The sequence below is a fragment of the Ruditapes philippinarum genome, unplaced genomic scaffold (assembly GCF_026571515.1).
Source record: "Ruditapes philippinarum isolate M1 unplaced genomic scaffold, ASM2657151v2 ctg3147_1_1_1_1, whole genome shotgun sequence".
NCBI lineage: Eukaryota > Metazoa > Mollusca > Bivalvia > Venerida > Veneridae > Ruditapes > Ruditapes philippinarum.
In genome coordinates this window covers 28,267-42,518 of record NW_026865689.1, presented here as the reverse complement: position 1 = coordinate 42,518, position 14,252 = coordinate 28,267, and the positions used below count along the sequence as shown (strand labels likewise).

The following is a 14,252-nucleotide window of genomic DNA, read 5'->3' as shown; positions in this document are numbered from 1 at the left end:
AATTAAGGTACAAAGGAGAACTTCATGGTGTCTGTTCTGCAGAATGGGACAATGAAATTCATTTATTTATTGATCTACTTTTAAAAATAACATTTGAGATATAGTATAAAACCTCGAAATTCATATCTTGTAAAAGTTGGTAGTCGTGCATTGTGTACACCGGTCTTACTGATATTTGAGACCGGTGCGTATACAATGGGTAGTCGTGGACCAATATGTCTGGGTCGAACTTTCTTGGGCCGAAATAAATCAACGTAAATCCCCAAATTTAGTACACTGAAACCTTCATGAAATGGCAAGTTTCTTTGGAGAAATTATTCAGTCACGTTCCAGAGCCGTTGATGAAGACGAAGATGAATTGGACTGTCCAACTATTTCCACGTGTGTTATCATTTTATATTTCCATTTTACCAGGAATATTTTTTTTTTCAAAAAGGTTTTTTTAAAGTGACATGTGTTTTCGCGACATAGTTTGTTCACAACAATTTCTAATGGACATAGTTTGTTCACAACAATTTCTAATTGTTCTTAATTGTAACATTTTCAAAAAAGTAATTAGTACATACAACCAAAACGATATTTACATGATAACATTCTTGTGAATAAAGAAAGTATTGGCTGATAAATGGTCAGTGTTTGATTAAAGGCAGTGGCTAGCCGTACTTGCTAGCCAAAAGTTCTAGCCGTATGTGAGTCACATAAGACTACTGTAGCCTATACACACTGTTGAGGCAAGCGGTTTGGCATTTTTAAATACATGTAAATAACCTTATAAAGTAATAAAGAGGAAATGGCTAGCTAGGACACGTTGCATGTATTGGTCGAGCCGTATGGCACTTTTCAAAATTATATGAAAGTCAAAAATTTTTATGCAATTTTATGTCTTTAAGTGAAGATTTTAAGGAAGAAACAGCAATTTTCTTTGTATGTTAGAGATTATAATCGCCAATGTTGGCTACAGTAAAGAAAGTATGAATAACGATCTTTGTCATCTCCATATGGCGAGAAAAAAAAAGCGTTTAGTTGCAATTGATCAACATCGTTTAAAATTGTTTACATAATTATTATAATAATCCTTTTTTGTTTAAATAAGTTTATTTTTCAACCCCTTTAAAATGAAAAAAGTACCGAAAATAATTGTTGTTGGGCTCTGATAATTGCGTCAATTACTAACAGTAGAAGTTTGTCCATTGATCATTAACGAAAGCTTGCTTGTTCCGTGAAACACATTCTAAAATTCTATTGTCAGTCCCTTTATAGGCTTTAATTTAGGCTTATTGTTCGATAATTATCACAGATATACATACATTTAGCTCTATGATCAATATTTGTCTATTTAAAAATACAATTATACATTTAAACACACATCGCTATGGTTCTACTGAGAATGCGTTTTTTTTTTAAAGCGAAGAAAACAAGCTTGTTTGTCTGTAATGATTATGTATTCCATTTGCTTATAATTTAAAAAAAAAAGAAGATTTAGTAATTCAAAGCATTAGCATACAAAACAACGACCTTCTAACTTAAACTATTCATTATTAAATCATAAATATAACTTTGGATTTGACTGAACCATGTACCATGTGACTTATGAAGTGATTTTACTTTTTATTAGGACAAATATAAGATGGTCTCCTGTAGTGCGAGCGGAAGTTCTCAAAAAACCAGATGGGAAATTACCGTGTCAGAGTCTTATTATAGCAATTGGCCCTGCAGCATCAGGTAATACTGCTCTACCACCCAATTCAGGCCCATTATTACATTAACTCAAAGGTCAAGGACCATTATAACAGAATGCCTGTGTATCATTATGTTGATTTGTTTGCATGTTTAGTTATCTTGTCAGCAGCACACAATTTTCATTTAGACATTGCACGTTTTTCTAGCTTTTAGGATCAATTGCTGTTTGTCTTCCATCTGTCTGTCTGTGTGTCTTGTCAACCATTTGTTTTTTGCATGATACATGTAGTTGTTAAGACTAGAGTTCAATGTACAATGTATATTTTGTGTTGTCCTGCTATAAATCTTTTAATTTTGAGTCAAAAGATTTTGAATGTATGTATATCTCACCATAATGAATTGATAAGTATATGAAGAATGTGCATTCTGTATATTTGAAAATAATCATTTATAATTTTAGACTATTATTTCTGTCAATTATTGCACCACTGTAAATGAAATATCTATATTTGAGATATTGATCTTAAATCTTTAAAACCAAAACTTGCTGAATTTCTTAAATGTACTAGACCAGCTTTTCTTTTTGGTACTGTCCATTAGCAATTTTGGTGCTTAAAGTTAGTCAGCCAACAGTATAAAGCCTGGTCACATTATGCAGGCTGTTTTGCCTCTATATCGGTGGCAAAGTCTTATAGTCTAGTCAAATTAGCCCGAAAATCAAGCTAACCTAGAACTAATTGCAAAAGTTTTTGTTTTGGAATTTTATGATGGTACCATATCTGCTTGATATTAGGAAAAAAGTTGCACTCTTTTGCTGAAGGGGAAATGTGATAATTCTAGCTTTCAAGTTGACACCCTTAAATTTCAGTTATAAAATCGGCGTAATTTGTTAATTTCCGATGATACTAAAAAAACACTTCTATACATTTTGTATATAAGTTAAACATATTTATTACATGCAAACTTCATACAAACAAATTTTTGTCCATGTTGACACAAAAATTTATGCATTTAAAATAAATAAAAATTTGTTGGTGGGCAATTCTATGACAAACTGGTGTCATTACCCCACCCACTTTATGTTAAAATTTTTAACCAGTCAAATTCCGATATATAAGCAGCAAATCATCCATTCCATGCATATTTACAGTAAAAACAATACATAATAACATATTTATGCATGAAGAAGTACTTTGTAAATTATGTCAACTGTATTCATATGAATTAAAATGGACAAACATGTGTTTTTAGATAAATGTTGAATAATTCAGGTACACTTTGTTTAGCTAACATTCTGAACATCCAACGCATTGTGAATAATTTGTTTGTTTCAAGCAAAAAAAAGAACAACAACAACAAGTAAGTATAATTAAGAGCGAGTTACAATTACCAAAACTATACGGTCTATGGAGAAATTGTAGTATATACATTTAAGTGTCACTTGTTGAAATTTGACATTACACACGGAATAAAACTATATTACAAATGTACAAATGTACCGAAGAGCTACCTAATTTGGCAAGCAACAATGTAGTGATAATAAATATAAAGAACACGAATATACAGGCTGTTTCATTCACAAGAACTACATTTTTGTCATGCTTGTACTAACACATAACAGTCTACAACATATAAGACCACTTCTATAAATTTGAAATTATCGTTCTGTATTTCAGAGAGTATAGTAATACATTTTTTATTTAAGGTGAACTTTGACATTGACAATTAGAGAAAAAACAGTGTGTAGCAACACAAGCAAATATAAGAAAGCATTGATAATTATGTATTCAATAAACAATCTAACTCTAAATGTACAATACTACTACTGTAAAGTATTGTGCATAAATTTTAGTATAATTTGACACTGGATAAAAGAGTATAACTACAATACTAAAGAACTACTTCATATGGAAAGCAAAAAGAGCATTATTATAAATCTTTTGTTTTAATTACAAGCTACATTGTATTTACTTCGCGAGGAATGTGAGACTGTTCAATATATAGAACATATTTGTCTGCAAAGTTTTATATGAATAACTTAAAGTGAAACCTCTATTGCTTATGTAAAAACAAGATGCCAGATGCATGAACATTGCCAATAATAACACAAAATATGAATACATTTCAATACAAAACAGGTAAAAATTGACAACTTAGTTCTAAGAGCATTGTGTCGATACAAGATCTAGTCCTCCATGTCTGCAAAATCAATATCTGAAATGGACCGACAGTTTGAACAGCTAATACAATGACATTCTCCACAACCAACCGAACATTCGAGGTCATGTTTGCGACAGAGTGGCATTTTTTGCAATTGCATCTGATAATATTTAAAAGAAAATCTGGAGCAGCGGGTTGTGTAGATTTTGTGGGTACAAGAGTCCTTCGAGAAGTTCCTATCCCCATTCAGTTGGATCTAATTTATCATTTCCAATCCATGTTTGTGTTTGAAAATATGACTGCATAGAGTGTTGCGCCGCAGCATCAGACGTAGGCGGAATGCTTTGAATTTGAACAACAGATCAACTTGACATGGTTTTACTTACAAATTTGTGAAATATCAGTCTGTTCAAATTTATCTCCCTAGCTCCATCATATAATATCCTCATGGCATTTTCACCGCCTGTAATAATTTCTTCTTTGTTTGTTGGCGAATGAAATATTGCAGCATTTTGCCGGAACACTTCATTTTTACACATTATACCATAGAAAGCGTGCAGGAATGGTAGGAGATAACAAATATCTATTCCAATCACATTTTGGTGTCTTTTGAATATATATGCCAAACTATTTGGGTTTTCATTGTCTTATCTGAAATATACATTCTTCGAATCTGACGAAAATCTAAAACTGACAACAGTCTGTTTAAAACAACATTTCCCCACAGATTGTTTCTCTCAGAACATTTGAGTTGTATTGTTTCCTGCATCCTCGGTAACCCAGGCTATTTATAAAATGTAGTATATACGGAATGTGTACCGTGGGTTCCGACGATGTGTTTCCTGACAATCAAAACTTCTACCAGGATGAACATCTACGTTTACCAGATGCAACTTTAGCAGGCTTACCACAGAACAAGCAATTACACTTAAAAGCAAAGTTAGAATTTGATCTTAAAGGTATTTTAACTTGGTCACACTTAACATTGGAACTATTTGAAATGTTTCTATTGTGAATAAAATCCTTTCTGCAGTCTTGGTGCACAATTTGGCCTGTAATTGTTCGTATACTTGTATACTTGAATTACTCAGATCGCTAGCATGGTTAACACTGTTGCTTCCCTTCTCTCTGAGAGTGACAATTGGGACCAATTCTGGATATCCTGCGCACAAAATACGCACGTTGTAGAATCTGAAAGCATATTTTAAATCTACAGATCTGTATATATTATTATTTTGTATATGCATTATTTCACAGTAACGATAGTATTATGTAGTATAAAATATGAATAAACATGTATATAACTTATGAAATATGTTATTTTATATATGTTTGTGTATTGATTTTCTTACTATTCAGACCAATATCGACACATGGGAACATGATGAATGTATAAACCATCCGACATTGGTAAAAACAAAATATACCTGTTGTCATGTTGATATTTACTTGTAGATCCCGAAATCAGAAATGCACAACGGGTTTCTGGAAAAAAAAATATTCAGTATAAAATGTGCATTTATTTCAGCCTACCTTAAATAGCCTATGTTATTTCCCTGCATTTAACATACATTAAACCTTTGTCCGAAAACTTAGTGGCAAGCATGTGTATATTTACAGAGAAATTGTCATGACTTTTTTATTTATTTAATATACAGTAGTCAGTATAAACATACCGAAATGCAACGTCCTTCAAATCGTTGTTTGTTCCATCAGCATGGTTTGGTAATGTGGCTTGTATCATCTATAGAAATAAAAGACATATTTTGTGAGAAATCATGTATGAATTTAGCATATATTTATATTAGCATATTAACTTTGTATTTAAAAGAAACAAGTATATTTTGCATGAACAGATACTCAAATGACATAATCGTTCATTTCATTTTTCCACTTTGATTAATAAAGCGTGACTTCATTTTGCCAATGCCAATATGAATATTCGGCATTACTTTCCATAGGTGTTAAATGTAGGCAATAACAAAAAATATCCGTACTATGTTATACTTTGCATTTTTAAAATATTAAATCAGTAAGTTATACAATCACAACAGACCGAGGAAGGTGAACATATAAGGAATGTATTGTATGTTCCGGGCAATCATGTAGTATGAAAGCTCGGGAGCGATTTTGCAAATTTCCTATGAAGAGCTACTGGTGTGGTTCATTTCACATAATAGCATATTTAAAAAAAGGACAAGTTAAAACAGACATTGTTCATATATTATAGATAGAAATTGTGCATAGATAACACTTAAAGTATGACTCACCTTGATACAAGAGATAGCTGAACATTAGATAATCATCATGTAAATCATGGATGTCCTATCTGAAATTAAGTATAATTGATTTTATTTATGTACATTTACATGTTTAATAATGCAAAATATATATCTAAATATAAATTTATATATACGTACATGTAAATCTGAATATTGTTTTATATACTGGTTTGGGACCACCAAAACCAGACAACCACCAAACCCGGACGGCCCCGAAAATGCTTTATTTAGTATTTTCTTTGTTCAGTGGTTGTCAGTCACTTTTTCATCAACAATAAATGCATATTTCTTCTAAAATTAAGTAAATAAATTTATTTCAACCTACGTAAAGTAATATTTTTATTGTCTATTTCTAGAATGTTGACGTTGAAATTTGGGGGTCAAGAAAGCATTGTCTGACCTCATATACCAGCTATAATCATTTGCAGAGTAAACAATAGAATATCCAAAACTTCAGCATTTGTTGCTGAAATATTGTATATCATGTTAAAAATCTAAAATCAAAACACCCCAAGCTTTTATCTTAATTAAATCATGTGATGTACATATCTGTCTGGACACATTGTACTGTAGTGTAGACAATTTAGGTAATTTTGATACCCTCCTTGTAGAGCCTCAGATATAAGTGTCAATACAATCAGAAATAAACAAACCAGTTTGTAAGTTAGGAGAAGAACCTAGCTGAACTGTGTCAAATTTTAAGGTCTCTAGGTTAGAAATTATGAAATTTGTACGGAAAATTGTTCAAAAAGTGTTCGTTTGATGGTCCCCGACCAGAACAATAAAATACATTGTTATAATAAAATAATGCATATTCACGACGTAAATTATGGCCCGTTTTGTCTTCCGTAGATTAAAAAATCGTGAAATTTGTTCATTTCAAAGTAACAATATAATGTCGAAAATACAAAGTTTTCATATTAAATATGTCTTATTAACATCGTTTTCTTATAAATATATATATATCGTTTATTTTAGGAATAGAAAAAAATCAAATACTAACATTTACTGGTGATATTGGTTTGCTGTTTATTTCCAAAAATATTTAACATAAAATCGTAGTTTTATTTAACTATGGCACTTATAGTGAAAGTAAAAAGGCATAAATGATAAAAGTAAATGTAAAATACACAAAACAAACTTACCTTTGCCATCCAAAGGCTATTGTTGATGAAAAATGATATTTATTTTTCGACGGAAGTTTCACGAAATCATATGACAAGTTTTCAATGACGCGCGTGCCTACGTAAAATTGTTACGTCATAGGAAAAAACTGCGTGTATGGTGTACAGTTCGGGTCTTAAAATATAAAGTTAAAATTCGTGAACTTTGAACGCTTGTAAAAAAAGTTGTGCACAGAGTTATATGTGCAACTTTTTTTCTGACATATACATATACCAGACCTATTCAATGAACAAAGATTCAAAACTTTTGCAATTAGTTCTGGGTCATATTTTATTTTTACTAGACTATTATCACTTTGATTCCATCAAGGTAAGGGTTAAATTATAAAATACATTCTTGTCTCTATTTTCATATGAATATATGATTGAAATATGTGACAAAGATCTTCTTTATCACTTATTTTTTCCAGCATTTGCTCAGTCATACATCCTCACTGAGAATTACTATGTAGTTGGTGCATTATTCAGTGGACTGGAAGATACTGATATAAACACATTTGATCAGCTGTCACCCACAGACAAGACTTGTTATATCTACAGATGTAGACAAATTCCAGATGCATTTCTCTGCTTGTGTAAAACAGATGTCAGTCCAGAGCAGTCATATTCATTTACAGAACAGGTAGATTTAATATTCTTTTTGTATAATGATTTATAATTTAAAATAATACTGTTGTGGTTTGTTAAGATTTCTGACTATAATAATTTTGCTGTTAATCCTTCACATTATTACAATCTTCGCGCTGTCCAAATATTATTTTACCCTTACCATGCTAAATATGTTAAATGGACTTGTCTATTGTTCAAGCTTGACTAAAGTTCAAAACCATCAAAACAATTTATCATTTTTAGGGAAATTTTAAAGAAATGTACTGAAATTTAAGCGAACAGTGTAGACCATGATCAAACAACACAGATATACTGGATGTCTTGGTCTGCACTGGTTGCATTGGTATTTTCCATCGACGCCAGCCGGCTAAGGTAAAACTACAGATACATTTTCTGCACTGGTCTACATGGATATATTTTGTTGCCACCTGCAATCTTAAAATGATATAACAATGCTGTAAAATAATTGAATGTTTTAGGTATGAAATTTTGTGGTTTTGTCAGAAAGGACAGTTTCGTTGGTTCTTGAATTCTGACTTTGCAAAATATGTAAAAATTGTAAATCATAATAATCTTACTGGGGTCCTACATATTACCGGACAAAATATGAAGTTTTTTATCTGTAACTTTTATTTAAAATAATAAAAAAGAATGTAATTTTACCCAAATAATTTTGGGTTCTTAATGCACGTAAACATTCCTTTATCAAACATGAAATTAAACATTTGACTGTAGAAATGTGTCTTTAAAGTAGGGCATTATAATAGGAAAAAAATCGTGTAAACAACTCAATTTACCGGACATTGTGTTTCAAAATTTTTTGAAGTCGTGAATTGAAATTAATCTTTAAATAACCAGCAAGGAAGCTACGGCTATTGAATGGCAAGAATAAGATATTTGAAAAACCCAGTATGTCACTAGAAATAGATACGGCAGCAATGCCTGTAATGAAGAGGCCAATATTTAGGGTGTAATTGAAATTAAAACTATTAACTCAATTAACGTATTGATCCCTCATGATCCTTAAACGTATAAAACATTTTAATTATCAAATGGAATTCTGTTCTTCTGTTCTTTGTCATACAGTTTCCTTTTTGTCATCATGTAGCATGTTACAAAAGCCATAAAATCAATTTTATTTACATTTATTTCATGTAGAGTTTCCTCCCATGGGCGTAACCCGTTTCCTTATATGTTTTTTAATTTGCACTTCTTTGTAAAAGACAACTTAGACCACAGTTGTATGTTGTTGTTGTTGTTTTTTTGTGAGGGCGAAAGAACCGGACCCAGATCAAGTATTCAGCAATAAAATAGCTTGAACAGCATAACTTCTTTCAATGAATCAATAAAATTACATAACAACACCTTGCTAATTCTAAGAATGAAATATTTAGGGCATAAGTAGAATTTCAGCATTTATTTATAAGCGTTTACATATAATTCTTTTAACCTGCCAGAGTTTTGTTTACAACTGTTACAGTGGAAACCGTCGAACTCGTACCAAAACATAATCGTACTAATTTTAGTGAAAGTGCCTTTAATTTACTAGAAATGATTTTCCTGCAAACATTTATTAAAATATATGTTATGAATCATATTTCAACAACTTAGAATAAAAATTAATAATGTTGAGTGCAATATACATGCTCCATTGTTTGCATTTACTGAAATTAATGCCAGAAAATGACGTTTAGATATTAGATAAAAATCTTATTTTGGAATAGAGCACAGGCAGGCCCCAACTTTATATTGATATAGTTGAAGCCTTTGATACATTACAACACAATGGTGTAATGATTTTGTTGGGGCTGGACTGTGCTGATACTTTAATTTTCGTTTAAAACACCAAAAATACGTGAATTTTCCTAATTATGCTGGAAATAGGGGTATTTCCATAGAAAATAAATTATACTAAATGTAAACATATGTCTATAAATTCATAACTTTTTAACAGTTTAAGGATTGAACTTATAAATAAAACCTAAAAACAAGAACTTTTCATCAAATTATTTTTTGCAAAAATCTTGGGCAAAAATCCATGGTTAGTGAACCTAGCTCTTTAAAATTACTTTTATCATTAAAATATGATTATGTTACGATTGTCTCTTGAGGTAACGTTGAAACGAGTTAAAAGTAAAATCTATCTAAAAAAACCCATTAAGGGTCTCCATATTCGGACCTGCGCAGAACAGATTAATCCCTCGCATGACCAGGTCATGAAATAACTAGTAAACAAAAGGGCATGTTAGTAGATAAAGAACTTAATCAACAATATTTACCTGAGAGTGGTTTTGTTGTTATTTACTTTGAAATAGAAAGTGTGTGTACAATTCAGAATGTATGATTTTTAATTGAAGCAAAAAATAAAGCACTATTCAGCAGTAATAGCTTTTGTCCGGTAAACTGATTGTCCGGTAAATATGTAGGACCCCAGTACAGTAGAAGGTGTAAGATTTCACTGGATCCTAAATTTCATTGATTGAAATACCTCAAAAATTAATATCCCCCAAATAATTCTGATTTTGTAGTACCCGTATCTATATTACATTTTCAGTTATTTTCCTGCATCAGTTCCGACTCGCCACATTTCTATATGTCAATATTATGTTCGTGTATGACAAGCGAGTATAAAAGTGACGTGCCTGTCTCTGACATGAATCCACCATTTCTCCGATCACTAAAGACCAACAAATTTCCTGGAACACCGTTAGGACCATACCTAGAACAGCCTAATCTTGTCTCCGGCTTGCCAGCTCAATGTAAGTAATATAATCTTAAGGCATGTGAGAAAAAAGTTCTTTAAATTACTTTGTTTGATATCAAAATATATGTCTAATTGTGATTTTGCTGTTGTTTGGTGTTTTCTGGCAAAAAAGTTACCCATGATTAAAAAAGGATATTAAAGTTTTGGTCATTTGTTGACATGTCACATTAAATTTGTTCCAGAAATGTGTAACTTCTTTCCACAGTCTTACTTGATATCAGTATTCTAGACTCATTCACAAATGTATTGTTATATTACAACAAATGTACATGTATTTAATACTACTTTCATTGTGATTTTGTTCACTTTTACCATAATATAATAACATAAAAGACCATTATGTGAATATGTTGTTGAAAGAAGAAAAAAGATGCATTTGTGATGAATCATAATTGTCTCCACTTTGAAAAAAAATTCAAATTGATATACAGTCAAAAGAAAGGAAGAAAAAAAGAAGAATTTAATCACAGGTTTTCAAGAAGTAATGATAGGACCTCTTCTAGACTTTATGTGTAAATATCAACCTTACAAGGTCCTTTGTCAAACCTCTTTTTGCAGTCATTAACCTGAGCAGAACTTTAAACACCATGTTATGTAGCAGTGAGCACACCGTCAAACTTAATATGAGGAAAACACACTTGTAATTTTTTAACAAGAATTACATATTGTCTGCTTATTGCAGTAATGGAATTATTCCTATTAAATTTCAATGGGAGTTAACCCGTTACTGCACTAAGGTAAGATTTATAAGATTTGAGATGTTACATAACAAGCTATAAAATGTATTTGTATCTCTATATGTTATGTAACAGTATGTATTTTTTTATGTTTCAGTGTTAACATATGCACAGATGAAGGATCTGAAAACTGTATTATACATTTGTTACACAGATTCAGTATATCCGGACTATGCCTCTATAAGGATATTCCATCCTTTACTACAGTCAACCCCAATTAGAGATCTTATACAGGTAAAATTGTGATTCTCTTGTTACTAAATATTTTTTTCTATTTCAATAAATGTTCAGTTGAGCTTACCTGAGCACATGTAGTGTCCGCAATGTCTGTATATAACATGTCCTGGATTTTGGCTAAACTTTACAGTTCATAGGTGGCTCTCTATAAAAGAGCTATATATACAGTCTGATGTATAAGTACTGTAGGTTAAAAAAGTCTAAAGATAGACTTTAAAATAGAATCTTTAAAAAAAACCTCAGAAACTGCAATGCCCAACGAGATATTTGGCATGTTGCAACACCATGCTATATAAACCATGCCCATTTGATTAAAATTGGCCACACCCCAAGGTTCACTTAGTTTAAATATACAGTTATTTAAGAAAATATATTCACGCCTTTTTGTGTGAACCTGTATTGTCCAAGAGCTTAAGATATTTGACAAGTAGCATTCAGAAATAAGAAATCAAATTTTCTTGTAAGCATTGTTCTATAAACCTGGATTCAATGCACTTGACATTTTGTATGTTGGTATCTTGCATAAACATTCATCCTGAAGATTTTATGCTCACTTGTTCAACAAATTGTAAGGGCAGTTCTACTTGTCCATGCATAAGTGAAACTGTCTGTGGTTATATTATTGTTATTAGATTGGAAGTCACAATGACCTTGTTAAGGTCATATGGCAACTTTCCAGGTTTACTGGTGGAGGAAGACCTCAGGTGCTCTTCTGTGCATTATAGATACACACTGGATAGCTTCCTCACATGAAATCATTCAAACTCTCTGACAGGATTCAAACCCACATTGGTATAGGCAAGTAATATGAAGTCAAGAGCCTTTACCACATGGTTTCAGACACTATCTGCACCAAAATGGTTGGGAGGAAAACCTCCAGTACTCATCTTTCTAATAATTCTGGAAAGAAAGGGCACCTGTACATATATTTCATAAGCTAGCTAGATAGTTTCTTCACATTAAAGCCTTGAGTCTCTGTGGGGTTTTAATCCCATAGCAGTTAGGGGCAAGTGTTTCAATGTAAATGGCCATAACCACTTGGAGGTTACTTTGCCTATAAGTTTATTTACTAACAAATTACTATGCACCATATAAGGAAGTATTATTTTCAATAGTCTTTTTTTATTTCAGGAAAATCCAAGGGCAGAGGAAGCGTTAAAAAAGATTGTGGAGCTATATTCTGTTCAAAATGTGATGTATTTATGATATTGGGAACACATTATTTATAAATTAATTGCACAAACCTTCACGTGTTTGGATTCCAAGTGCACTTTCGTGTGGACAAATATTCAAAGGAAATTCGAAAAAAGGTTGAAATTGAAGGACAGTTTTGTTAAAAGATTTTACATCAAGGATTGGAACCAGAAAAATGGTGTAGTCCATGGCAGAGTGGTTGAGGGTGTTTACTCTGAACCACTTGCCCCTCACTGCTGTGGATTCAATTCCCACCAGGTACTTTCCTGTGAAGCAGCTATCCAGGTTGCTTAGGGAACGTCGGTGGTACTACTCTGGTACCTGCTTGTGCCTGAAATAACACACAAAGGGGCTACTAAGGTCTTCCTTAGCCATTAAAGCTGGAGTCTCACCACATGACCAGACCAGTGTTGTTGTTATTTAAAACCAAACAAATTCTAGGATAATTAACTCTGGCAGTGCACACTGTGGAAAATCCATACTTGTACTATTAATGTAAAGAAAAGCCCACCTGCTGAGTGTCAGGTCCACTGACCATGGATTCACTGTAAATTTATTTTTTAAAGTATTGTATATAACGGACAGACCAATCGCATGGCTTAAGAAAATTACATTTTCTCATTATTTCTATTTAAAAGAGAAAGTGTTCAAAATTCGTATTTAAAATGCGAGATTAAAAAAGGTTCTGTTGCTTGAATTTGAATTCCATTTTGTCTAATATTTCAATATAGATCATGTGAGATTTGAAATAAACAATGAAACATTGATAGAGTTTGGTGATTTTTCTGTGTGACAGGAAAAGTTGATGACATTATAAATATTAAAGGAACTCCAGTGAGATCTAAAGCCTTAAAATGTAATATTGAAAATCTGACATAGATTAATTAGGCCACTTAAAACGGAAATTATGAAAAAGATAAGAGAAAAAGTTAAAAAGAAATATACTCGAGAACTAAATTGAGTCAATAGTCAGAATGGTTTTTAATTTGAGTTTAAAGCATTTAAATGTTCTTTTCATTTTAAGGTCATTTTTAAAATGTGTATTATCTGTTAAGGAACCCTGGTCATATCAGATATAATTGTATTTTTATTTTTTCGCTTATGAAATTGTCTTGACGGTTCTTGTCGCTGCAGGTTTGAGCCGTACAGGGGTTGTCGGATTCTTCTTGTGAGAAAGCTCTCCAGCTAGCTTACGGAATGTCGGTGGTTCTACTCCGGTGCCAGATTGTCCCTTGAATAATGTACAGAGGCGCACCTTGGGGTCTTCTTCCACCAGTAAAGCTGGAAATTCACCATATGATCTGTTGTGCTGGTGTGACGTAAAATCCCCCTCCCCCCACACACCCTTCAGTAAAATACTGTCTTATACAATCGCTTCTGATTTCTTGAATGTAAAAGAAAAGGA

General features: G+C 32.0%; 1 protein-coding gene and 1 long non-coding RNA gene across 2 annotated transcripts; one reads left to right on the top strand and one right to left on the bottom strand.

Annotated features, from left to right (window-relative positions):
* The first annotated feature begins 223 nt into the window (after positions 1-223).
* On the top strand, positions 224-13,612 carry LOC132729995 (proteasome assembly chaperone 1-like). Its single transcript, XM_060715834.1, has 6 exons — positions 224-381; positions 1,616-1,722; positions 7,717-7,928; positions 10,470-10,674; positions 11,514-11,650; positions 12,785-13,612. Exons 1-6 carry the CDS (start codon positions 293-295, stop codon positions 12,857-12,859), a joined length of 825 nt encoding a protein of 274 aa, XP_060571817.1. The 5' UTR covers positions 224-292; the 3' UTR covers positions 12,860-13,612.
* Positions 4,417-7,596, bottom strand: LOC132729996 (uncharacterized). Its single transcript, XR_009625707.1, has 4 exons — positions 6,111-7,596; positions 5,517-5,584; positions 5,268-5,325; positions 4,417-5,031 (listed from the first exon to the last, which is right to left on the bottom strand). It is a non-coding gene; the product is annotated as an uncharacterized LOC132729996 (long non-coding RNA).
* Positions 13,613-14,252: the final 640 nt, after the last annotated feature.